The 26,765-nt window shown below is 31.6% G+C and overlaps 3 protein-coding genes and 1 long non-coding RNA gene across 9 annotated transcripts in view; 3 read left to right on the forward strand and 1 right to left on the reverse strand.

The window, feature by feature from the left end:
• LOC119612682 overlaps positions 1-19,909 on the reverse strand; it is a 35,686-nt gene extending 15,777 nt beyond the window's left edge. Inside the window, exon 1 of the long non-coding RNA XR_005232164.1 lies at positions 19,537-19,909. This is a non-coding gene — a long non-coding RNA (uncharacterized LOC119612682). The remainder of the gene's footprint in view (positions 1-19,536) is intronic.
• On the forward strand, positions 1,403-14,569 carry LOC119612678 (low density lipoprotein receptor adapter protein 1-B-like). Of its 6 annotated transcripts, none has more exons than XM_037968523.1 (4): positions 1,403-1,533; positions 1,627-1,853; positions 7,476-7,774; positions 13,560-14,568. In XM_037968523.1, the coding sequence occupies exons 3-4, from the start codon at positions 7,732-7,734 to the stop codon at positions 14,411-14,413; spliced, it is 897 nt and encodes a 298-aa protein (XP_037824451.1). In that variant the 5' UTR covers positions 1,403-1,533; positions 1,627-1,853; positions 7,476-7,731; the 3' UTR covers positions 14,414-14,568. The 6 variants fall into 6 exon arrangements, with proteins under 6 accessions (XP_037824451.1, XP_037824453.1, XP_037824450.1 ...); XM_037968524.1 differs by having other exon boundaries at positions 1,421-1,450; XM_037968525.1 differs by having other exon boundaries at positions 1,403-1,853; positions 7,645-7,774; positions 13,560-14,569.
• LOC119612679 (dynein assembly factor 4, axonemal-like) lies at positions 17,512-18,534 on the forward strand. Its single transcript, XM_037968528.1, has one exon. The coding sequence runs from the start codon at positions 17,780-17,782 to the stop codon at positions 18,527-18,529; it is 750 nt and encodes a 249-aa protein (XP_037824456.1). The 5' UTR covers positions 17,512-17,779; the 3' UTR covers positions 18,530-18,534.
• A 378-nt stretch (positions 19,910-20,287) lies between the features above and the next one.
• On the forward strand, positions 20,288-25,688 carry LOC119612681 (MPN domain-containing protein CG4751-like). Its single transcript, XM_037968530.1, is given in 8 exon segments — positions 20,288-20,762; positions 20,834-21,107; positions 21,110-21,190; positions 21,517-21,604; positions 21,693-21,862; positions 21,922-22,170; positions 22,239-25,019; positions 25,054-25,688. Coding segments are annotated over 8 exon segments (4,350 nt in total). The 5' UTR covers positions 20,288-20,405; the 3' UTR covers positions 25,404-25,688.
• The last annotated feature ends 1,077 nt before the right edge of the window (positions 25,689-26,765 follow it).

Consider the following 26,765-nt stretch of genomic DNA (forward strand, 5'->3'; position numbering starts at 1 on the left):
TTTTAGGGCAACACTTGTCTTTCAACAAGAACACACTCATTTGTAGTCGTTTTGCGACCGACAACTTTCATATGTGGGCCCGAGGTTCAAAGTCTATTTTGGAGCTACTCGACCGCGTACAGGAGTGAGCGAAAATACTTAATCCAATTCTATTGATTGATTAAAACAACCCAACGTGAGGTGTATTTCACTGTTCTATTCGATATTATAATGGAATACGTTCCTCTGATATTAGGAAACTTATACCCGATAAACGTCTAAACACACGTCTTTAATAAAGAACACATACATTTGTGGTTCTTTCGATATTATCTTTCAACAAGAACACACACATTTGTAATCGATTTCCGATCGGCAACTTTCATATATGGGCCAGAGGTTCCAAGTCTATTTTGGAGCTACACGACCGTGTACAGGAGAGAGCGAAGATACTGATGGTATCCAATTCTATTGATTGTTTAAAGCATCGTCGTAACGTTGGGTGTATCGATATTACAATGGAATGTGTTCCTCTCATATTAGGAAACTCATTCTCGATACACGTATTAATCAAGAACACACCCATTTGTGGTCGATTGTTCTATGGATCGCACAACGTATTATAGGCAAGATTAATTCTTCAGCTGTACCGTCCGCACTTTCGGTGTCAAAAGATTTAAACACAAACACTACTCCCTCCATCCTCCCTACAAAAACTATTTTCCTAATTCTAGCACAATACGGCATGAATAATGGTCATCCCCTGAGTGCTAGTCCAAGAAAAAAAAGGACACGATATCTCGAAAATCTGATGTGATGGAATAATTTTGTGACCAGATTTGAGTACTACCTACCAGACTTGAGTTCCGTTCTGAGACCAGAATTGAGTTTCTTTAGAAAAGTATACTTTAGTTTCTGGGTTTCAACTTGCTGAACTTCAGGTCCGAGTTGAAGAACAGTTCATAATTATCTATTAAAGACGGTCAGACCAATTTTTCTTGTTGAGCTTTCGACAGTTTTGTATCCCGTGGTGTAATTTATTACTTCGAGTTTTATATTGTCTACTTTAACCCCTTAGTTTTACCTCGAAGACAGGACATGTTTTTGACTGATGGAGGCAAAAAATACTCCTAATATAACTTGGTAGTACCCATTAAAACTATATAAAAATATAAGTAGTTTGGTGGGGTTTCTCCCCCGCCCCAAAACAACAAGTGTAGACTAATGTCAGAAGTACAGCATCTCTACCTGTACCATGCACAACTGTAGGGTATTAGCAAATAAACGTTAATGAACGGAAATGAGTTTTTGAGTAAAGATTTGAAAAACACAACAACAAATAATTCAGTATTTCTATAGACATAGTAGAGTCAGACCATAGAAGAGTAGCTATAGCTAACTGCCCAAATTGAGTTGAAACAAACTAGTACGAGCATAAGGCACAGATCATTTTAAAACTTTGGAGCGTTAAGTACGCGTGTTTTTTTTGTTAAGAATCAGACGTATAAATAAAAACATTTATAATAATAAAATTCGATTAAGACAACAAACGGTGTACGTGTTTGAAATTAAGAATATTGTTTTTTTTTTGTTTTCGTTATTTCTTTTATAATTTGTATCTCTTTTTATAACTTAACACTTTAATAGGAAAACAAAAATTTGTATAATTATTGCAAATTAAGTGAATTGTTAATCACTTTTTCAAATAAGTGAATGCATGTAGAATTGGCTGTGTGGCTTTGAAGTGTTCAAAATAAAATATCAAAGAAATGGTGTAATAATTTTATAAGCTATTTTTATAAAATTCAATACAACGGGTTTTGTTTTATTATGTCATACTTAATATTGAACTAGTTTCAAATTCATTAATAAAAGTAAGTTTGAAAAAAATTTGTATGTTACAAACTTAAGATTTTCCGGTTTATTTTTTATGTGAAAAATTTGTTAAAAAAAACGCAACGCAATTTAATTTTTATTTTGCTACACAATAAATAAAATTTGTTTAAATTTAAGATAAAGAAATTGTAAATGGAAAAAAAAAACTGATATAAAATGTTAAATTTTAAATAATACAAATTGTTTTACATATTCCCGGTCTATGACATGTATTGAGTATGCGTGGTGTGTTTGATAAGTTATAAGAGGAAAATATAATTGTTAAAATTGTAAATTAATTTGTTGTTATGATTTTATAATATTTCTGGTTGTATTAAAATTTGGTGAATATTTGTTATATTGAATTGTTTGTTAGATTTATTAAACAACCTTCGTATAATGGTTATCATAAATCCAAATATATTTTCATTATCTTTCCTTTCCCTTTACATTTTATATACGTTCATACAATTTTCAATAATAATTGAAGTGATGCCAGAGTAATTTATTTGCTGGAAGCCGTTTTCAAATATATTAAATTCTCCAAACAACCGATTTATGACTAAAGACTAGACTAGGGTTCTTTCAGTGTTAGAAGTTATATATTTTTAAAAGAAAATTTTGGAAATTTTATAGAACATTTATATTTTTACTAGCTATACCCAGTGTGCTTTGCTACCCTAAAAACAATATAAATAAAAATCCCCACTTAACGATTTTGAAGATTCTAACTATAATAGTTTTTTATATAGATATATATATATATATATATATGTATATAATGAGATGTCATTCAAATTATTGCAAGTTCGCTAATTTTTCTAAACATTAATTTAAATGTAACCCATGAAAATTTTGAATAATCTAATAGTTTCCCAGATATACGAAATTTTGTATTTAATTCATATGGGATTGACATCTCCCATATGAATTAAATCCCCCATTGAAAGTCCGCTCATTTTTCTCTAAATGTTAACCTGAATGTCAAAGTTCTTCATGTAAAATTTGAAGATTCTAGCTTCTATAGTATAGCAGATATACAATTTTTTTATTTAATTCATAAGGGGGTCCCAAGCCACCCCCCTGATGAAAGTCCGTTTTTTTCCCCCAAAATTTTCAGATGAATATGAAAGTCCTTTGTGCAAAATTTTAAGAATCTAGTTCTATTAGTTTCCCAGATAAAATAATTTTGTATATAATTCATATGGGAGGTGCCGCTCCCCCATTGGTGGTCTGCCAATTTATTACCCAAAATGTTTATATGTATGTTAAAGTTCTTCGTGCAAAATTTGAAGATTTTAACTTTAATAGTTTCCAAGATAAACGGATGTTTCTATTTAATTAATATGGGAAGTGCCACGCCCTGTGCTACTAGTGCGCCCACTTTTTATCCTAAATAATCATATTGAAACTAAAGTGGCTCCAACAAAATTTGAGGACTCTAACTGTTATATTTTCTCAGATATACTGATTTAATATTTTCTTAATATGTAAGGTGACACGCCCACTCTAACCATTCCGGTCATTTTGTCCAAAAATATTCTTATGGATGTCAAAGTTGTACGTGCAAAATTTGAGGACTCTAATTGCACCAGTTTCCAAGATATACGACTTTTAATAGTTATTTAGTAAGTAGGCGTGGCACCTCGACCACTTGAAATTTCAAAATAAAAAGTAGCCTTCTAGGCATACAGGAGCACAATGTGAAAATTTCAAGAAAATCGGTTTAGCCGTTTGGCCGTTTTTATAGTAAATATTCTTTATTTTTTGTAGAAAATTTTAGATAAAATTTAAATTTTTATTGAAAATTTTCGATAAATTTCATTTTTCATATAAAGTTTTTGCGAAATTCCATTTTTATATAAAACATTTTTGATAAATTTTTTTCTTAAAGAAAATTTTTTAATACATTTTACTTTTTAAAGAAAGTCTTCTCAATGTTTTTATAAAAATTTTGATAAATTTAATTTTTTATGGAACATTTTCGATAAATTCCTATTTTTATAGAAAATGTTCGATAAATTTTTCCTTATTATAAAAAATTTGCGATAAATTTTACTTTTTATAGAAAATTTTGATTACATTTATCTACTTAAAGAATTTTTTTGGTAAATTTCACTTTTTATAGCCAATTTTTGATAAATTTCTCTTTTTTAATAAAATCTTCTATTATTTTCACTTTTTATAGACATTTTTTTCTACTTTTTTTCTTTTTATAAAAATTTTTTGATAAATAATATTTTTATAGAAAATTTTCTATAAATTTGTTTCTTTTTATATCAAATTTTTGATATATTTTCTCTCTTTATAGAAAATATTCGTTAATTTTTTTTTATTTTTATAAGAGATTGTGAAAAATTTCAGTTTTTATAAAAAATTATTTATTAATTCTTTTTTTTTTTAAAAATAGTTTTGATAAATTTCACTTTTTAAAGAAATTTTTTTAAAAATTTCTGTCTTCATAAAAAAATTGATAAATTTCTTTTGTTTTTAATAATTTTGTCTCTTCTATAAAATGTTCCATTTTATAGAAATTTATCGATAATTTTCTCTAGGAATAACCTATTTTGATAAAAATTTTCTTTTTATTGAAAATTTTCTATGAACTTTTTAATGAACGTTTTTGATAAATTTCATCTATTATTTTCGATAAATTTTATCTTTTTATGGCAAATTTTCTATAAATTTTCGATAATTTTCTCATTTTATGATAAATTTCTTCTTTTATAGAAAATTTTCGATAAATTTTCTCTTTTTACGGCAATTTTCTATAAATTTGCTCTTTTAACGGCCAACTTTTTAAATTTTTTTCTTTTTTTAATCAAATTTTCAATAATTTTCGTTTTATATAAAAAATTTTTACTATTTTTATAAAAAAATTCGATACATGTTCTTTTTACATGTATTTTGACAAATAAATCTTTTTATAGAAAAGTTTCGACAAAATATTTTTCATTTTACAGTAAATTTATGATAAATTTTTATTTTTTATAAAAAATAAAATTTTCAAAATAAAAAATTTTCAATAAATTTCTGTTTTAATAACATTTTCGATCAATTTTATCTTCAAAAAGAACAGTTTTGATAAATTTTTCGTTGAAAAATATCAATAAATTCTCTATTTGTAGAAACATTTTTTGATACATTTTTTTTATTTATAGAATATTATCGATAAATTTTAATTTTTAAAGGAAATTTTTGTTAAATTGCTCTTACTGTTGAAAATATTCGTTAAATTCTTTAAAAGAAATTGATAAATTTCCTTTTTATTTTTATATAAAATATTTGCTATTCTATCTTTTTGCCAAAAAAAAAAATATGAAAAATTTCTTTAAAAACTGTTAATCTGGCAACTATTTCCTTTGTAACGCAAACATTGGTTGCGCTGCATTTCAAAATAATAATTTTGTGCCTGGTACGAAACGTGCGAGTTTTTGGTAAAGCTTATGAGAGTAATATTTACTCTAATGGACGGATGGATGGTTGAGGATGATGCTGTCGTTATTTGTTTTTTTTTTTATTTTGCAGTAAAGTCTTACTGACTATCTGTCTGTCTGGCTTTGTATTTCATTGCCTCTACAACTGCATTGCAGCAGCCATTGTCATAGTTAACGCGTCTAAATATTGAATATAGTAAATATTGCGATTATATATAGTTTTTTTTTTTAGTTTTTGTATTTGAACTGAGAAAGAAAGTGTCTTTGAAATAAGACAGAAGAATACTTTTGGTTTCAGTATGACGAACTGTTTTAACCTTTTAAGGAAAAGATTTATTTAAAATATTAAATCTACCCTATAAAGAAGCTTTACCTTGATACTTTTGATTTACGGAATGAGAAGCAAATTTAATTTTCGAAATTAACATAATGACAAATAAACATCTTTTCAGAATGTAAGATTTTCGGGGAATTTTCAAAATTCGATAATTTAATATTAAACTTATTTATAATTCAGATATTTTCCACTTAAATTGAAATGAGTTCAAAATAGTTATATTAAAAAGATCGCCATTAATATTGGCATTTCAAAATGTATTCGGAAAAGATCAGATGTAAACAAATTCGATTTGTTCTCTTTTCAATTTATATTTAATTCTCAATTTTCTTCTTTATAGAAAAGTTTTGGAATTTCTTTCTTGTTTTTAGAAATTGTTTGGAAAATTGATCTTTTTATAAATTTTCGGAAATATCTCTTTTTTTATAAACATTTTCAGAAATTTCACTTTTCTAAAGAATAGTTTATTTCTAAGGAATAGTTTATTTTTTACAGGAAATTTTCTAAAATTTCTCTTTTATAGAAAATATTTGGAAATTTCCTTTTTTATAGAAAAATTTCGGAAAATTCTTTTATTGAGAAAATTTTCGGAAATTTCTCCCTTTTATAGAATTTTTTTGAAAAATTGTCTTTTTTATAGAAAATTTTTGGGAATTTTTTTTATAGAAAATTTTCGGAAATTTCTCTTTTTTATAGAAAATTTTCGGAAATTTCTCTTTTTATTAGAAAATTTTCGGAAATTTCTCTTTTTTATAGAAAATTTTCAGAAATTTCTCTTTTTTATAGAAAATTTTCGGAAATTTCTATTTTCTTTATATTTTTTTTTGCTTTTCGGAAAGTTCTCCTTTTGTATAGAAAATTTTTCGGAATTTCTCTATTTTAGAAAATTTCTTTTCTATAGAAATGTTCCGGAAATTTTTCTTATAGAAATTTTACTTTTTCATAGAAAATATTCCATACATTTTTAGGAATTACAAAGTCAGACAGTCCCATTTATTTCTTAATGTTACAAAGACAACATCAAAATTAATAATACCCTACAAATATGGTGAAATTTACAGAAATTTATAAATAATCTCATCATTTAAGAAAAAAATTTATATAAAAATAAAAAAGAAATGAATTTTTTTAACAATATTTTCTACCATGTCCGTCCCAAGTCGTCATATTTTCCATATACAACACATCCAGCATACTCTTCGTACCATGCTCTGGCCAGTGATTATGTTTTGTTTTTGAGTATGTAGAGGAGTTTCAGAGCGACCTCCATTTAGCGGCTGCGGCGCCATTGAGCATACAACTGGCTTATCATCTGAACTTCAGCCTTATTCGCAAAAAAATGAAAAAATAAAATAAAATTGTGTTCAAGCTTTTGTTGATGTTATGGAATTATTTACGTTTTTTTATATTTATATAAATTTTTTATTATTTATTTATAATATTTGTTTTTTGTTTTCTTTCGTTTTGTTGTTTTTTACACATTCACGAATAAGAAAAAAAATTATATATTTTTTTTTTGCAAATTTCTACGAAACGTTGTTTAATATTATTTTATTGTTATTTTTATTTTTCGTTTCATTTTGTATTCAAATTTGAACGGAGAAACAAGTTTATTTTTGATTCGTAATAAATCGACCAAAACGGAGTGAACCAAAAAACAGTTTAGTGTTTAATACCTTCTTTTTTTGTGTGTTTATGTTAAATTAAATTGCGTTGTTTAGAGCTAAACTAATTAAAATAAATTTAAAAACAAACTATATTTTAAAAACAAGCTAAACTAATTTAAAAACAACAAAAAAAGTTTGCACTAATTTTTAAATAACAACATAACGTTTTTTTTCTCTCAGCAATTGGCCTACAATACTTTCATAAATTCCCCTTCCTCACAACAATCTCGTGGATCTAATTGATCTCTAATCGTATTTGTTCATTGGATTCAATAATAAAATTAATTGTTTGGACAATTTTTTTATATTTATTTATTTGATTCAAAACGACGACTTTGATTTTGTGAAGCTGTGCGAGTACAATTTATTATTATTTGTTGTATCCATTTTCAATTGGTTTCATACAATTTGCTGCCGCTGTTAGCTGTGACTGACCATGGCATTTTTTCGCAAATGGAAAACCCACTATAAACACAAAAGTAAGTAATTTTTTTTTTAAATATTTTTGTTTATAATATTCGCTTAATCTGTATTTAATTTGTTTTTAACAAAAAAAAAAAAAAAAAAAAAAAAATACCTTTCGTGTAAGCAAACATTTTTATAAATCTAGATCGAATTGTTGATACGTTATTAATGTTACAAATTGTTATAGGAAATAAGAGAAATTTTGAATAATTCCAGTAATGGGAGAATAGAGTATTAATTAAAGCATGAATACAGTTTTTACCGAAATGGTTCTATAATGGAATGGAATTAATCTAAATTGTTCTCTCTTTAGTCTAGTCTAGAGTCTAGTCTATAGTCTAGTCTATAGTCTAGTCTATAGTCTAGTCTATAGTCTAGTCTATAGTCTAGTCTATAGTCTAGTCTATAGTCTAGTCTATAGTCTAGTCTATAGTCTAGTCTATAGTCTAGTCTATAGTCTAGTCTATAGTCTAGTCTATAGTCTAGTCTATAGTCTAGTCTATAGTCTAGTCTATAGTCTAGTCTATAGTCTAGTCTATAGTCTAGTCTATAGTCTAGTCTATAGTTCTAGTCTATAGTTTAGTCTATAGTCTAGTCTATAGTCTAGTCTATAGTCTAGTCTATAGTCTAGTCTATAGTCTAGTCTAGTCTATAGTCTAGTCTATAGTCTAGTCTATAGTCTAGTCTATAGTCTAGTCTATAGTCTAGTCTATAGTCTAGTCTATAGTCTAGTCTATAGTCTAGTCTATAGTCTAGTCTATAGTCTAGTCTATAGTCTAGTCTATAGTCTAGTCTATAGTCTAGTCTATAGTCTAGTCTATAGTCTAGTCTATAGTCTAGTCTATAGTCTAGTCTATAGTCTAGTCTATAGTCTAGTCTATAGTCTAGTCTATAGTCTAGTCTATAGTCTAGTCTATAGTCTAGTCTATAGTCTAGTCTATAGTCTAGTCTATAGTCTAGTCTATAGTCTAGTCTATAGTCTAGTCTATAGTCTAGTCTATAGTCTAGTCTATAGTCTAGTCTATAGTCTAGTCTATAGTCTAGTCTATAGTCTAGTCTATAGTCTAGTCTATAGTCTAGTCTATATAGTCTAGTCTATAGTCTAGTCTATAGTCTAGTCTATAGTCTAGTCTATAGTCTAGTCTATAGTCTAGTCTATAGTCTAGTCTATAGTCTAGCTATAGTCTAGTCTATATCTAGTCTATAGTCTAGTCTATAGTCTAGTCTATAATCTAGTCTATAGTCTACTCTATAGTATAGTCAATAGTCTAGTCTAAAGTCTAGTCTATAGTTTAGTCTAAAGTCTAGTATATAGTCTAGTCTAAAGTCTAGTCTAAAGTCTAGTCTAAAGTCTAGTCTAAAGTCTAGTCTAAAGTCTAGTCTACTCTAAAGTCTAGTCTAAAGTCTAGTATAAAGTCTAGTCTATAGTCTAGTCTTTAGTCTAGTCTTTAGTCTAGTCTATAGTCTAGTCTAGAGTCTAGTCTAGAGTCTAGTCTATAGTCTAGTCTAGAGTCTAGTCTAGTATAGTCTAGTCTATAGTCTAGTCTATAGTCTAGTCTATAGTCTAGTCTATAGTCTAGTCTATAGTCTAGTCTATAGTCTAGTCTATAGTCTAGTCTATAGTCTAGTCTATAGTCTAGTCTATAGTCTAGTCTATAGTCTAGTCTATAGTCTAGTCTATAGTCTAGTCTATAGTCTAGTCTATAGTCTAGTCTATAGTCTAGTCTATAGTCTAGTCTATAGTCTAGTCTATAGTCTAGTCTATAGTCTAGTCTATAGTCTAGTCTATAGTCTAGTCTATAGTCTAGTCTATAGTCTAGTCTATAGTCTAGTCTATAGTCTAGTCTATAATCTAGTCTATAGTCTAGTCTATAGTCTAGTCTATAATCTAGTCTATAGTCTAGGCTATAGTCTAGTCTATAGTCTAGTCTATAGTCTAGTCTATAGTCTAGTCTATAGTCTAGTCTATAGTCTAGTCTATAGTCTAGTCTATAGTCTAGTCTATAGTCTAGTCTATAGTCTAGTCTATAGTCTAGTCTATAGTCTAGTCTATAGTCTAGTCTATAGTCTAGTCTAGTCTAGTCTATAGTCTAGTCTATAGTCTAGTCTATAGTCTAGTCTATAGTCTAGTCTATAGTCTAGTCTATAGTCTAGTCTATAGTCTAGTCTATAGTCCTATAGTCTAGCTATAGTCCTAGTCTATAGTCTAGTCTATAGTCTAGTCTATAGTCTAGTCTATAGTCTAGTCTATAGTCTAGTCTATAGTCTAGTCTATAGTCTAGTCTTAGTCTAGTCCTAGTCTAGTCTAGTCTATAGTCTAGTGTATAGTCTAGTCTATAGTCTAGTCTATAGTCTAGTCTATAGTCTAGTGTATAGTCTAGTCTATAGTCTAGTCTATAGTCTAGTCCTATAGTCTAGTCCTATAGTCTAGTCTAGTCTAGTAGTCTAGTCTATAGTCCTAGTGGTATAGTCTAGTCTATAGTCTAGTCTATAGTCTAGTCTATAGTCTATCTATAGTCTAGTCCTATAGTCCTAGTCTATAGTCTAGTCTATAGTCTAGCCTATAGTCTAGTCTATAGTCTAGTCTATAGTCTAGTCTATAGTCTAGTCTATAGTCTAGTCTATAGTCTAGTCTATAGTCTAGTCTATAGTCTAGTCTATAGTCTAGTCTATAGTCTAGTCTATAGTCTAGTCTATAGTCTAGTCTATAGTCTAGTCTATAGTCTAGTCTATAGTCTAGTCTATAGTCTAGTCTATAGTCTAGTCTATAGTCTAGTCTATAGTCTAGTCTATAGTCTAGTCTATAGTCTAGTCTATAGTCTAGTCTAGTCTAGTCTATAGTCTAGTCTAGTCTAGTCTAGTCTAGTCTATAGTCTAGTATATAGTCTAGTCTATAGTCTAGTCTATAGTCTAGTCTATAGTCTAGTCTATAGTCTAGTCTAGTCTATAGTCTAGTCTATAGTCTAGTCTATAGTCTAGTCTATAGTCTAGTCTATAGTCTAGTCTATAGTCTAGTCTAGTCTAGTCTATAGTCTAGTCTATAGTCTAGTCTATAGTCTATTCTATAGTCTAGTCTATAGTCTAGTCCATAGTATAGTCTAAAGTCTAGTCTACATAGTATATGAAAAACTCATAAGCTGTAAAAATCTTTTATTTAAACAGACTGTCCCCAGGAACCTAAAAAATTTCTATCAATAATAAAACTTAGGTTAAAGACCTTTTTACTTGAAATGTTTAATTTTTCGGTACTTTGAAAGTTTGCCGCAATAAATAAACTAAACTTAATTTGGAAATCTAGTAAAAGTAAACATTTGAAACATAACGTTGACGCCTATTAATCGTTTTAATTGTTTATTTGAACAAATAAAACTAATTAAAATAGAAATTATTTATAAATATATGCACGTAATAAAACAACTATGTAATTAACAATATAAAATGAGTTTGATTTTTTATAAATGAACAATTTTTAAGTTCAAATGTTTGAAATAGTTTTTGCATGTCTCTCTCTTTTACTCTCTCTAGCATTTGAAAGAAAAATGCAGGTGAGTTGTTGAGAGGCGAAAACGATTAAGTCATTTAAATATATAATAATAATGTATAGAAATATAAATACTAGTATTGAAAGTTAACATAATATAGAAATTTGTTTAATTTAGTTAAATATGTATGATATCATAAAATAAATTGCAGGCAATCTGCTTTTTTTGGGAGATAAATTTTATTTTGCGAAGTAGTTAAACTTTTTAAAAATAAGGGGGCGTTTATTAATAAAAATAAATAAAGTTGATAAAATTTAATATATAGAAAATAGAAAACAACTTTTTGTTTTAGTTAAAACTTAAACCAATTTGAAAATATGAATATTCAAAACAGTTTTTAATATTATTGTTTTCTATAATTAAGTATATAAGCAGAAGTATGTTTTTAGGATATGACGCATATGTTTTTAGGATAATTTTGCTTTAAAAATTAAATTTGTTTACAAAAAATAATCAGTTTTTTAGTTTGTACTTTAACTTAAGTTGATGAATGTATTTACTATGATTCATGAACTTTTTGGCGATATTTCCTTAAAAAGTTACTACCGGTTATAGTATGATAAAGTTAAATGTTTTTAGTTTAAGTTTCCGGTATATAATATACTTTCGATTGTTTACAAAAAATATATAATGTGAAGGTCACTACTACGCAAGTTCATTTAAATATAGCATTTTATAACCACCAATAGCTGGGAATATATTGATTTTATCCTTGCGTTAATAACACATCGATCATATACCCACAAAAGTATATACATATATTCTGGGTTCTTATAAGATTCTGAAAACGATCTACGTATATGCTGGTCTATCTGTTAAGATCAGAGTCAACTGGAGATGCTAAGGGGCTTAAATTTTAAATTATCTAACGAAAATATCGTCATCAGTTTACATTTTATAAAAAACATCGTTTAGAACTCAGGATGTGGTCTGGCTGTTAAGATCACGGTCAACTAGAGATGCTATGGGACTGAAATTTTAAATTCTCTAATGAAAATATCGATCTATGATCAACTCCGTTTTTCAATAAGCATTAGTATCATCAAGCATTTTATAAAAAAAACATTGTTTAGAACTCAGGATGTGGTCTTGTCGTACTCCTTGACTTGTTAAGAACTCTTCTGAGGCCGTAGGTTCAACATAACAGATTAAGCTCAATCAGCAGGACATCAGATTTAATTAGTGAGATGTTAAAGATATCATTTGAAGCTAAGAAGGCATAACTCAAAATCCTTGCTCTCTACGGAACCCTAGTGAAGGCCTAGTGAAGTTTTCCTTAATCAGCATAGATTCGTTGCAGCTTTTCCCACGGTTAATTGATAATATCTGAGATTACAGTGTCCCATGAACAATGCAGTTATTATTCTGAGATCAGTTTTATTAAGCGATAAAAGTTGTTGGTATTGTCTGATTATACCCTGGTATGGCTGGTATCCACAATGTTTTCAACTACATGGACTCCTGAGTAATTTATTTAATCTCATGAACCCCTATATGAATACATTTTTATGCCTTTTGATTGTAATATATGATTAAGGTCTAGAAATTGTGATACTTCTCATGATCTAGTCCATAAGTAAAGTTGCCCAAACAAGTAAATATCTCAGACGTATCATGTCTCTCTCCTATAATTGAGAAACTTTCTAGACAATCATTGTAAGAGACACTAGCTAAAAGTTAAGTTTAGCTGGTATAAGTAATATCGCCTCTATTATCGAGAGATCATTGGTTTCAAATGTGAAATGATCTTAATAAGTAAAGAGATATTCTTAGTTCTTTTTTATTTTGTTACAACTCTTAGCGAATCCGCAAGAATGTTACCACCGACTTTGCCTCTCTAGAGAGAAGGAAATCGACCTGGAATTACTCTCAGATATTGACATTTTTTGAGATCCTTTACAAATATAACATTATAAAGTAATTGAGTTACAAAAATCATAAAACTGTTTATATAATCCATAGGGAACTAAATAAATATTGTAGAAGTTCTAAAGCCTTGATAATCTTGATAATTTTGGAAATTTGTTTAATAAAATTTAAATATGTACGACGCATTTTTTGCAAAAACAAAAAAATACCCTCGCAATTTTTCTTTAATCTCTCAATCTAGTCTAAGTAGTTTTCTTTATAAACAGCCGACTCTACCTTGAGTTCATATAAGGGTTATCAATTTATTACAAATTTTACAACAACAAAATCTATAAATAAAAATACTATTAAATATAATGTTTATTATTTGTTTTTGCAATTAACACAGAATTTACATCAGACGATGCGATAGACGGTGAAGATTGGGGCTTAGATGTGAAAACCCCCAAAGATGCTAAACAAACTGATGATTTAAAATTGAACTTTGAGGGCAGTTTGGAGGCTGATGATGAGGAAGATATTAAGCCTATATTTCAGACGTACGACATCAAATATCTGGGTTGTACACCCATCGATAATAAACGTTCCGAAAAAGTTACTTCGGAGGCTATAAAAACTGTGATTGCCAATGCCAAAGCGGGTGGTAGAAAAATTAAAACACAAAAACGCGTCAAAGTTAATATCTCACAGGAGGGTATTGAAGTATTGGATCATGCTACCGATGATTCCCTAATGCGTTTTTCCATCTATAAAATTTCCTATTGTTCTGTAGATGCCTCCAATGATCATGCTTTCTCGTTTGTGAGTTCTGAACCGGATCCTCTGTCGGATAAGGAGAAATTGTCTTGCCATGTATTTTTGTGTCCTAAACGTAAAATTGCCCATGAAATTACTTTGTTGGTGGCACGTTGCTTTGAGAATGCCTATCAAAATTGGCGTGATACAGTGGTTCATCAGGTGAAACAGGTTAACAATAATAATAGCACCAACAATAACAACAACAATATTGAGAGTAGTGCTAAATTTGAAGCCAAAAATATTCTTAAAGAACAAAATGGTTTTGGTTTCATCGAATCCAAAGCTGAGATACATTATAATACACCCGATGAACAAAAGAAAGTTGATAATCCTCTTATCGATTTAGCGGCCACCGATAATGATGTACGAAAATATTTACAAAACACTTGGGTATCATTCGAAGATGATCATGAGCAGGGCGGTCATCGCATGGTGGCCTGTTGAATGTTCGCAAGAAAAGTGCTTGATCAATTGTAGAATTGTTTTTTGTAGTTATTTTAAGTGATAATTTTCTTTTTAAAAATTTTAATTTAATCCTTAAACAAAATTTTAACATTTTGTGCAATACGTACCAATAAACATATATTTTTATTGTATATAAATTATATTATGTAAATTTTTAAATTTAATAAAAAAAAAACTTTGATAAATAAATATATTTTTAAAAAATAAAATGTGGTCACCCCAAATGTTTTTTTTTTTTTATAACTTTAATACTACTTTAAGGTGCATGTATTAACTCATTAAAATTTGAATTGTAGTCTCTTGATTTGTATTATCAACGCTCTTACATTATTTATGACATAATTGGGTCATTAAAACAAATGTTAGAAATTATTGACATTGCATATTTAATGTCTATGCAAATATTGTCTTAAATAATATTTTGATTTGTCAGTTTATTGAACTTTTAGGGAAATATGAAGATAATAAATAAAAATGTATTATTAAGGGAAAACTACTCAGTATACATATAGCGTACGTTAGATACCCTATAGATGGTCATAAGAAGAAACTATACAAAATATTATAGATTTCGAGAAGAGTGGATCTTGCTTAAAAGATAAAGCATGTATCATGATTAAACGTTCTAACAGGAATGATTTCCTAATTTGCGATGCTATCCGCTATCTGGATCTTTATAGATAGCGGAATCGATAAAGCTATGGCTGTTTGTCTCTCTAGCTGACTGCTTGTTGAAATCTTCGGAAAATCCAAAATATCGTCGGTATCCAAATCTTTAATTATACGGACCGTGGGTCAGTAATTAAAAAATAAAAACAATTAGTTTAACATCTGAAATTTTTGACTATCCGATACTTTTTCACAAATTCGTTAAGATCCCTTAGTAACACATCCTAGAGAAAATCCAAAACGTGAAAGATAATCCTGCGCTAAGATATCACAGTTTGTACTCTTATAGAGCTGGCCAGTTACATAAGAGGTACTGTGCCGATTGCCGTCCACTCAATCAATAATTAGTGGCTCACATAGGTCTACCCAATTGCCGTCCCGTTGTGATGCCCCAGTGGTAGTAGGAGCCTATTTAAGTACTACTCTCTACTTCCAGATTTAAACCAGATTCAATTTAGAATATTTTTAGGGCATATCCCAGATAGCTCATCCAAACCAGAGAGAGCTGCAAGGCAAAGCAGAGGAGGTGAGGTATTGTTTCCTCTTCATCCTGATTATTACAACTACTAGAGTAGTAGTTATATTAAAAACACTTTCTTCTGGCGGGATTGTCAATTGCACAGTGTCCCGTTATGTCTGATACCAGCATTATTATCTGCACCCTGAGAAATAACTATAAGCTTGATTTGGGAGCATTGTATAGAGGTCAAATTGACCTCGTAGAGAGACAGGTGGTTTCGCTATACCATCTGATTTGAGCCATTTCATATAGTTCAGTCTGAACCAGTGACAGTTTGTAAGGGAGATACCGGTAAATGCATCGATTTCATCTTCCGCTCTCATCGCACCATTCCTGGCAAGTTCGTCAGCTATACATTTTTCCCTCACAGTTACTATGTCCGAGGCGTTATCCTATAATATTTCTCTGTCTCATTCAGAGATACGAGGCATTTTTCGGTTAATCTATATGTCGTAAAGACACCCGTCAGATTTCTGTTCACAGATTTGCTGACTGTATACATATTTCATCCGATATTTGATAATACCTCAGCCAGTTAGCAGATATCTCTGACTTTCCTTTGTTTAGGTAAGATCTGTATTAACTGTTACATGGACAACCATGTAAAAGTTAATCTGACATGTGTCCAACCATCCAATACTTCAGAGTCAAGGTCTTTTCCCGTGAAATACATAGCTAGAGCAACTTGGATACTATGCATGTGATTATAGTGGACTTTATGACTTCCGAACTTTCTTTCGTCCAATTGCCGAGCGATATCCTTTTATTAAAAGATGATCTATTAATTGCCATTCGTTGGCAAATATACTCGTGCTTTAGAACCCAATTCAATGCTACAGAGTATCGTCTAAGTTCGGACAGATAGAGTGAATTGCAATTAAGAACATATTTCGACAAATCGGAGATATGGTTGATAATGTTTCTGTCGATTCTTTAGCATGTCATTAAAATCTGCGATATAGATTATTGAAAATGATATATACTAATGATTTCCTAAATATCTGGAATCTTAAACAATTATAATCGGATTCAAAGGTTAAGATTTACGATTTTTCGATAAAACCTTTTAACAGCCGAAATATGGCACGAAACTGCAAAGGCATTTAGAGATGAATATATATTTTACAAATGACGTCAAATCTATATCAAGTTTTAGATTAATTCCTTTTAAATCGTAAAATACCGAAATTTTAATCTTTCTTAAACCTATTCGGGAGAATTTGCATGTTTTATTAAGGGTTAAACATTTTGAAACGAAAGTACAAATTAAGTTATATCGCATTGAATTTTGGAGGATAGGTTATGTAGGGTATATTTCTAACATATAACGTTCAAGCTTTTGGGAGCGAAACTCCTTCCTAGTACACTCTGAAAATATTGCAAGAATGTTTTAGCTTCAATTTTGATTTTTAACAGATCAGCAAACAACATTTTATTGAAAGACCATGAAAGCCTATCAGCACACAATTTTGTATGTCTTGTTTTTTTTTTTGGTTCGATAAATTTGGCAGAATTTTATGTGGAAATACATTTCAAACATTTATGACCTTTAATGTCTAGTTTCAAGGAAACATTGTATTGGAACATAAGAGATCGGAGATCTTTTAATCGGCACAAAAAATACAATTCTGAATCGATTACTAAACATAAATTTCATTGATAAAGAGCATATTATGTGAAAAAATCTCTCAGTGCACTTACTAACGGTAACATTCGACGACAAAGCGTGCAGTATTGAACACATGCTACCACAAAAAAAAAGTTTATAAGAAATTGAGATTTACAATACAATTTGTATTGACTTTTGTGCACTTAATCAACAAATAATGGTTATAATTTGTTAAATCGATTGTTATTGATGGTCGTTAAGGTCTGAGGGAGGTAACCATAGAGCAGGGAGCAAAAGTAGCGGCTAATAAAACTAAATGACATTCTAATCAAAAGTTTACAAACAAACAATAAGGAAAATGCAAAAGAACAAAAATTTTACAAACTGATTTCATGGTTTGACACAAAGAATTGGTCTTTACAACAGCAAAGTGTATATTTTTAAAAATATTTATCAGTCGTAATTTCTTTTTTTTTTTACAAAAAATAAAATAAACCTCAAAAAAATCATTGAACTTTATTTTAAAGAAGAATAATATTTTGCGATAATGGTTCAAGTAACTCAAACCGAAGAAGAAATTAAAATCATCATTGAGTTAAATCGTTTAATAACCCGCAAACCGGATATTGTGCTGCTGCCAACATATTTAAAATTTAACAATCCACCCATATTCTTTGAACGACATCTGACACAGGAAATCGATGAAGTGGCCAGCTTTTGTCGCATATTCAAAAATGAGGCACGTATAATTCTGATCAAAAAAGAAAAGGGCATTTGGCTAGAAATCTTTCAGAAATTAAATAAAGAAGAGTTATTTCAAAAACGCTTAGAATATTCCGATCAAATAATCTCAAGAAATAAGGAACGTGACGAAAAAGCTTTAGAACGTTATGAGCAGAAAAGACGCACGGAAATAACACGTGAAGTAAGTCGAGAGACAGCCTTACGTGAACGTGTTAAACAATTCGAAAAAGAAGCGTGTCGTGAGGCTATGATAGTACAACCCAAAGAGACACACGTTAAGACAAAACCAGAACTGGTAAGAAGTTCTGCTGTCACATCTTCACCAAGACCACCATCATCTGCTAGGGCCAGTTCTGCCAAAGTTTGCAATCGTTTGGGTACACCTATAGCTCGTCCTATGCCTTTGTTGCGTAACAGTGGTAAAATTAGTGTGAACTTTAGTAGTTTCCAATATTCTACTCCAAAACGTGAATCTCAGGAGGGTTTACCGCGTCCTTTTGTGGTAGAAAGTGAGCAAAAACCGTGCAATACGCAAATGGATAAAGTGGAATAGGGTAATCTGCGAAGTTTAATAAATAAATTTATTTTATGAAAAAAACTATGAGTTTTCTTTCATTGATCAAATCAGCATACATAACAAAATATTCGATAGATAGATAGATAGATAGATAGATAGATAGATAGATAGATAGATAGATAGATAGATAGATAGATAGATAGATAGATAGATAGATAGATAGATAGATAGATAGATAGATAGATAGATAGATAGATAGATAGATAGATAGATAGATAGATAGATAGATAGATAGATAGATAGATAGATAGATAGATAGATAGATAGATAGATAGATAGATAGATAGATAGATAGATAGATAGATAGATAGATAGATAGATAGATAGATAGATAGATAGATAGATAGATAGATAGATAGATAGATAGATAGATAGATAGATATATAGATAAATAGATAGATAGATAGATAGATAGATAGATAGATAGATAGATAGATAGATAGATAGATAGATAGATAGATAGATAGATAGATAGATAGATAGATAGATAGATAGATAGATAGATAGATAGATAGATAGATAGATAGATAGATAGATAGATAGATAGATAGATAGATAGATAGATATATAGATATATAGATATATAGATAAATAGATAGATAGATAGATAGATAGATAGATAGATAGATAGATAGATAGATAGATAGATAGATAGATAGATAGATAGATAGATAGATAGATAGATAGATAGATAGATAGATAGATAGATAGATAGATAGATAGATAGATAGATAGATAGATAGATAGATAGATAGATAGATAGATAGATAGATAGATAGATAGATATGTAGATAGATGTGGCCCGCCAATGCATTTTTAATATGTTGCTCTTAAAGACTTTTGACTTGAGAATATAACTAATTTGTCGTTACGCCCTTTTCAATTCCATTTCAATGAGCCATTTTTTGGTTTGTTATGCTATTTTACAAGTTACGATATGTTAATTAAAATGTAGAAAATAAATTTGTCATATTAGAACTTACCATTTCTTAAAGCCTGGGACATTGCATTTCTGTAAGTCTTAAGTTCTTGCTTTTAATTAGTTAAAATCATTTTCAATAGCTGAATATATATAAATCTTTCCACATTTTTAAGAAATGTTAAAAAACACTATAAAATAATAAATTTATTGAAGCTTTGCAAAACTTGACAGCAATCGGGGTTTAGTTAAATTTTCACTACATTTTAATTATTCATTCACAAAGTTGATGGAAAAGGCGGGAGACTGTGAATTGGTCTTAAATTAGATTTGTGCATGCAAATTTATGCTTTCAGTACAAACATAAAATTTAAATTTAATAAATAATATTATTAAAGCGTTTCTAATGAACTAAATCAAATATTTTTGAAAAAAGTTTTGATGTTATGAAAAATAAACAACAAAACACAAAATGTAAACAAATAAAACAGCGCCATCTGTTGTGTTTTTCTGCTATTGTGAATTATTTGAAAAAAAAAGAAAAATAAATTTTGTAACTAAAATAAGAACAAGTGGTATTATTTTAAGCCTTAACGCCTAGTAATGGAAGAAATTTACAATTAATATGTTTTTTCTTATTTAAACGTATTTATCGGTAGACATTTTTTTGATTAGAAAAAAGTTTCCTACAAGGGTTAAAAACAACACTGCGCCACCTAGTACATTTCACGCTATTGTGAATAGTTTATACTATATAGTAATGCCTAAAAATGCAACCCTGTAAATGTCATCAACAAAAGATACAGAGAAAAAGAAACAAATAAATTTTTTCGCAGCAGATACACAATTCATCAACGAGTCTCCCGTAAAATTTGTGCAAAATATCATAAAAATTTATAAAAATTATTAATAAAATTGTGAGAAAAACATAATATGCAGGAGGGTGAACTCGAACCACAGCCGGATAATGAAAAAATGTTAGGAAAACAAAATGAATTGACTGGAAATTCGATGAATGAAGAAATAGACGCTTCAGTGACAGCAACGACTGCCAGCGAAGCCGCGATGTCATCGACTTTGTCAGACACAATAACGCAGGTGATTGCAGCGTCGGTAGCTTCATTGGGAACAAGTGGTGCAGCGGCGTCTGCCACCACCACAACATCTGTAGCTGGTGTAACAGCGGCGTCCTCCTCATTAGATACTGCAGCTGGTACTGTAGATGCTGAGAGCGGACAAATGGACAAAGCAGAGGATAGTGATGTGGGTGAGGATGATGCCGATGATGAGGTGAGTTTCATTACGTTTTTGTGTTATGAATTTGTAAGTGTTTTTCAATAATTTATTATGGTTTTTCCTAGACTAAAGAAAACTATGAAGGTTTCAATGGCACTGGCCGCAATATCACCTTACAAACGCTAATGGCGGCCAATGTTTTACAACCCGGCAAATCGGTTATGACCATAGAATATTTGGGACAAAAGTTTGTGGGTGATTTGCTGCCCGATGGCAAAATTAAATCCCAAGAAACTGAAACAGTATTTCTAACGCCCAGTGCTTGGGCCATGAATTGTAAGCGTATTATTAATCCCGAAAAGAAAAGTGGTTGCGGTTGGGGTTCCGTTAAGTATAAAGGTAAAAATTGGATTCTTATAAAAATAGTTGGCTGCGTAAATGTGCCTTACAAAAGGATTCAATTTCGGAGGATATTGATGGGGGTAAGTTGCAAAAATATAATAAATAAACGATACATTGACAGTTTTCATAAAAAACGATAACCAGAGATTGAGTTAATGGGCCTAAAAATATTTTTTTAATTAGAGAAAAATTTTAAATGCATCATGAAATGCATTTTAAAAAGTAAATACCTATGTATTTTTAAAAATTATTTTTTTTTTTTTAATAAAAAATAAAATTCAGGAAAATTTTTTATCGAATTTTGAGAGCTATTTTTTTTAATTGTAGAAAACTCTTATGAACAAAATACTTAAAAAAAAAATATTAAAAAAAATATATAAACTTAATTTTTATACAATTTTTACAGATGCTGATAAAAAATCCGATTCCCCTATGCCTGTCATAAAACGTACTGTATTTCAACATAATACCATTATTAATCGTAATGTTATGCAGTGAGTTGTATTATTTAAAGCAAATTCTTTAAACAAATTTATAAACTTTATTCGTTTTTCCAAATGTCTACCATTTTTCCCCATACAGTGATGCAAATATGCTTATAGAGGCAGTACCATTTACATCGGTTGGCAAACTACAACCATTCCTATTGACCATGAACTCCTCCGCATTGCTGTTGGCGGATTTTCACTGTCATTTGACTATGCATGAGGTGTGTGGTTATTTGGGTGGCACCTGGGATATTAATTCGCACAGTAAGTGGTTTATTTTATAAAGAAAAAAAACGATATTAAATATATTTATTCTTTTTTAGCTTTGGCCATAACAAAAGCCTATCCCTGTCGCAATACCCGCTTTGATCGTTCTAAGGCTGGAGAGGTTGAACGTGAGATACAAAAAGCCATGATGAAAGATCAATTATTACTAGTGGGTTGGTATCATTCACATCCCAAGTTTCAAGCTGAACCTACTTTACGAGATTGTGATGCTCAATTGGATTATCAAATTAAAATGAGAGGATCTTCTGATGCCACCTATACGCCCTGTGTGGCTTTAGTGATATGTAAGTTTGTTACGTTTTTATAAGAGTTTTCCCAAGATAAAATGTTGCTTTCTGTTTTTGTTTTCTAGCCCCTTACTTCGATGAAAATCCCACCTTGGAATCGGTGGTTAAATCAATTTGGGTTATGCCGCCCAATGAAAATAAACAAGCCTTGGAATATGGCCGCCCCATGCTGATGCAATACTCAGTTTTACCCGATAAAGAGATACCCGAAGAGGTACGCACTGAAATACAATCCTGTGTTGATTACTACACACAATTTCGCAATGAAGTGGTACGCTTCTCGAGCGTCTTCAGTGACGATGTTACTTATATAGAAAAACTGAAAAATACTCTTTATCCCAAGTTTCCAATGAAGCAAAATGATAAAGCTTTATGGAATTGGATATGTGCCGTTTTGGGTTGTGAGCAGGAAGATGATTTTATACCACCAAAAACCATTAAAATCATTGACACTAAAGAAGAATTGCCGAAATTGCATATGGATACAAAATTGGAAATTAAACCGGAGGATGAATTAAAGTGTGATGATTTGACTACAAAACAATTAAGCTCAGCTGAGGAGGCTTTAAGAGCGGCTGAGGAACAACAGCAGGCGGAACAGAAAGCCAGTGAACTAAAGGTTTTATCTTTGCAAGAACAATTATGTTTGCCTTCTGGTCTCAATATGAATCCTGTAAGAATGTTATCGCCCTTGGCCACACCAAATCCTATTGCAACCACCACCACAGCCACTACAAATGCTACTAGCATTCCTCCCATTATACCGCCTCTAGTGCAACCACCGACAGTTCCTCCCCCGGGTTTGCTGCCACCTATGCCTCCTTCTTTGCCATCATTGCCACAGTTGCCTACAGCAACCCCTAACTTGCCCTCTGCCTCACCCAGAGACAGTCCCATCACCATACCTTCAAACTCGGCTTCTCCGGCCAAATTTGAAATGCCCGTAAGAGCCTCTCCTTCACCAGCCAAGTCTGATACGTCTTCACACACTTCAAGGACTCGCAACTCTCCAGCACCCAGTCCCGGCAAGTTCAGTATTAGTGATATAGCCCGCAACAGCCCTAGTATTACACCCACCAACAAATTTGATCCCACAACAGGGGCTTTAGTGCCGCCCACTGTTTCCTCCTCAACAGCGCATGGCATGCCCTCGGCTAATGATTTGATGGCTGCTAGTTTGGCTCAATTGGCCGGCCAACTGCCGCCTAATTTCCTGCAAACCGATTTGGCCGCACTCTTCCAACAACGCAAAGATTATGGCAGTACATCGCTCAATCAATTGGCTGCAGCCGCCGCAAAAGTAGGAGGACAAAATAAATCACAAAACGCCACAGCCACATCCACCTCAGCTGCAGCCCAATCTGGAGTACCCGATTTCTCTGATCCCAATGTGGCTGCCGCTGTGGCCGCTTACTCACAAAGCTTCAACATGCCTCGCCTGCAAGATATGATGCCACAGGCAGCAGCTCCTACACCCACACCAAGCAAATCAAAAGAGAGATCCTCCAAATCGTCTTCATCATCATCTTCTTCGTCCTCATCATCCACTTCGTCGAACTCGTATAAAACTAAACTAATGAAAGAATTGGATGAATTGAAAAATGATCCCTTGAAAATGAGTGAACTCATAAGATCACCAGAATATGCAGCTCTTTTACTGCAACAAGCCGAAGCTTTGGGAGCTACCACTTTGGGCACTTTGGGATTTGGAGCTGATTTTAGTTATCTAACAGGAGGCGCTGGTATGCAACCTTCAACCTCCTCGGCCTCATCTTCAGCTGGAGGTAAAAGTAAAAATTCTTCAGCAGCAGCTGCTGCGGCCAATGCAGCCGCTGTATCGGCGGCAGCTTTAACGGCTGACTATAATAATCTTATACAAGCCTCCAAGCTATTGGGTTACGATTCATATTTACAGCAGCAAACAAAAAATAATGATTTAAATGCTTTCATACAACAACAAATGGCGGCTGCCGCAGCTGCTGTACAGGTACCCTCAGCTCCTACTCCCAGCACTTCCAAAAAGCAGCAGCAGCAACAGGCGCAAGCACAGGCTCAGGCACAGGCTCAAGCACAGGCTCAGGCACAAGCTCAAGCACAGGCCCAAGCTCAGGCTCAAGCTCACAACGATTATACTCAACTCTTGCAAACATACACCAAGTTTTTCGATCCCAACTTTGGAGCTTTAATAGCGGCTAAAGGTGCAGGTCCCTCTTCACATGAATTGTCTGCCTTGCTATCAGCCGGCGTGGGAGGAGCTAGCGGTCCCTCCACCTCCTCCTCTTCATCGAAACAAAAACAAAAGGAAGCTCAACAGCAACTCACCCAACAAACTGATATGTTAAATCAGCTATTGCAATCGGAAAAGCAACAAAGCGATCTTAATGCTTTACTCTATCATCAAAACAAAGCTGCCGCTGACTTAAATGCTCTATTCGCACAACCTACCGGTCAGCCACCATCGGCAAATACACCATCATCCTCCAAATCAGGCGGTGGAGGCTCAGGACCTAATTCCACTGGTGCTCCCTCACCTTTAACTGATCCCGCTGCTGCTTATTATAATGCTTTGGCCCATGAGAAAATTCAAGATTATGCCGCTTTCTTTCAACAGCAACAACAACAAGCTGGTAAATTTGGTATACCCGATCCTTTAGCTAAGTCAACATTAGCCGCTAACAATCTGTTCATGTCTCCTTCAGCTTTGTTGAAAATGCAGCAAGAGTCGATAAATGCCATGATGATGAAACCACCCAAGTCGACTTCATCCTCCTCCCGTACACGGGAATCGTCGGCCTCACCAGCCCTGGAACGTCTAACACCCACAAAATCAGCCTTGTCTGGAGTCGGCGGCGGTAGTGGTGGCGGCTCGAATGCTGGGAGGTGGTGGCGGCGGCGGTTCGGGAGGTGGTAAATATAATTTTAGTGCTGTAGATTTGGCCATTTCTAGTGTACCCTCCAATACTCCTTCACCAGCTCCTTCCGATGGCAGTAACTCTTCTTCGCATCGACGTCCTTCGAATACGCCTCCCGTGGATTTGACCCGTCTGTATGGTGAGTTGGCACCACCCGGTTCCCTGGCCGCTCTCAGTGTTGGTCTGGCCAATGCCGGCTTAGCCAATGCTGCCACCAAAAAACGCATGGAATTTTCCTCAATTGCCGACTTGGCTGCTCCACCACCAGCTAAAATACCCAAGACGGGTGATGATGTTTTGAATCTCTCAAATGAATAAATCAAGAATCGAAGAAGACTCAACATTCAATCATATTTTTAAGACTCACACACACACATCATTTTCTTATTTAAATAAGTAAGAGTATTATTTTTGAAAAAGAACAGTTTTAAATTGAATAATAACAGTAATATTAGCTTAAGATTTGTAATAAACTTGAGCTGTTTAAAAGTCCCCAACTCATAGAATGCTATAATTTGAATGCTACAGATTTTGTAAAGTAAGAAAAAAAGACAAACAAATATTTAGAAAATTTAAATTAAAAAATATCACTTGTATTTGGTTTGTTTTCTAAAATGTTTAATTTTTTAACGTTTCTTTAACTTTGACTTTGTAGCTGTAGTTTTGAGGTGTTCTTTTTATTAATAGTTTTATATTTGATTCAATTTTCTCTCCCAATTATTAGCTTCTAAAGCTATTGTATTTTTTTTTTTGATTTTTCTATATCTATACTATTAAGAATTTAGTTTTCTACTTTGTCTCCTCTTATAATTATTATTTTTATTTAACTTTATTCATCATCAGTATTGTTTAATAGTTTTCTTTCTTCTTTAGGGTTTGAAAACTTTATTTAAGATGAACATAAGCTCAAATTATCTGTTTCTAAGGATTATTTCCTTTATACTCTGTATTTTTTTTTTTTTTGCTATTTAATATAATTAATTGTTTAAGGCATTCTCGTACAATACATATTGTGTATTATCAGTTTTATTTTTAAATTATAAAAGAGCAATAAACTTTAAATGTATTTTATTCTTAAACACAAACAGTTTAATTGTTGTTATTTGTTAAGATGTGATCCACTATTGAGTCATTTTTCATATTGCAGATAATGTTTAAGTCTATCTTGAAACAAAAATGCAGCCTAACCTATAGAACCTAATTTCTCTGATCCCAATGTATCAAATGCTATTGCCTTTTATTCCTAAAGATTTAACCCACATTAGACGCTTCTAACGTCATGTCCCACTTGTACGTATAATGCAAAACGAAATAGAAATTCTGAAAACGGCTTTTATATTCTTCGCCCTCATCGTAATCCAGTGTCAGGTGCTTCACACTTGAACGAATTGCTGATCGAAAGAGTGATCTTCATATCGTCATTAACTTCTTCACATTCATTATGCTACTTTTCGAACATGAATGCACAGTTACTTCATCTAGAATGTCTGGTCGCAATGTGTAGCAATGTTAGCCTTTTATAACTATAGCTTTAACATACATCAAGTGCCTCTGACATCATCTTCTACTTTATGTGTAAAACAAATCGCAATAGTGATAATCTTTCGTTGTCCTTATCAGGCACTACTTTCAACTCGAATACTACACATTTCGGTGTCAAATGTTTCAGATATCAGCATC

Source organism: Lucilia sericata, unplaced genomic scaffold, assembly GCF_015586225.1.
Source record: "Lucilia sericata isolate MDLA Ls3-8-SP2 unplaced genomic scaffold, ASM1558622v1 Contig001795F_arrow, whole genome shotgun sequence".
Classification (NCBI taxonomy): Eukaryota; Metazoa; Arthropoda; class Insecta; order Diptera; family Calliphoridae; genus Lucilia; species Lucilia sericata.

What these genes read in the sequence shown, in the direction of transcription:
- LOC119612678 (XM_037968525.1), top strand. Translation starts at nt 7,732, where the DNA reads ATGGCATTTTTTCGCAAATGGAAAACCCACTATAAACACAAAA. An exon ending in AACCCACTATAAACACAAAA is followed by an intron (nt 7,775 to 13,559) that starts GTAAGTAATTTT and finishes CAATTAACACAG; the next exon opens with AATTTACATCAGACGATGCG.
- LOC119612679 (XM_037968528.1), top strand. Translation starts at nt 17,780, where the DNA reads ATGGTTCAAGTAACTCAAACCGAAGAAGAAATTAAAATCATCATTGAG.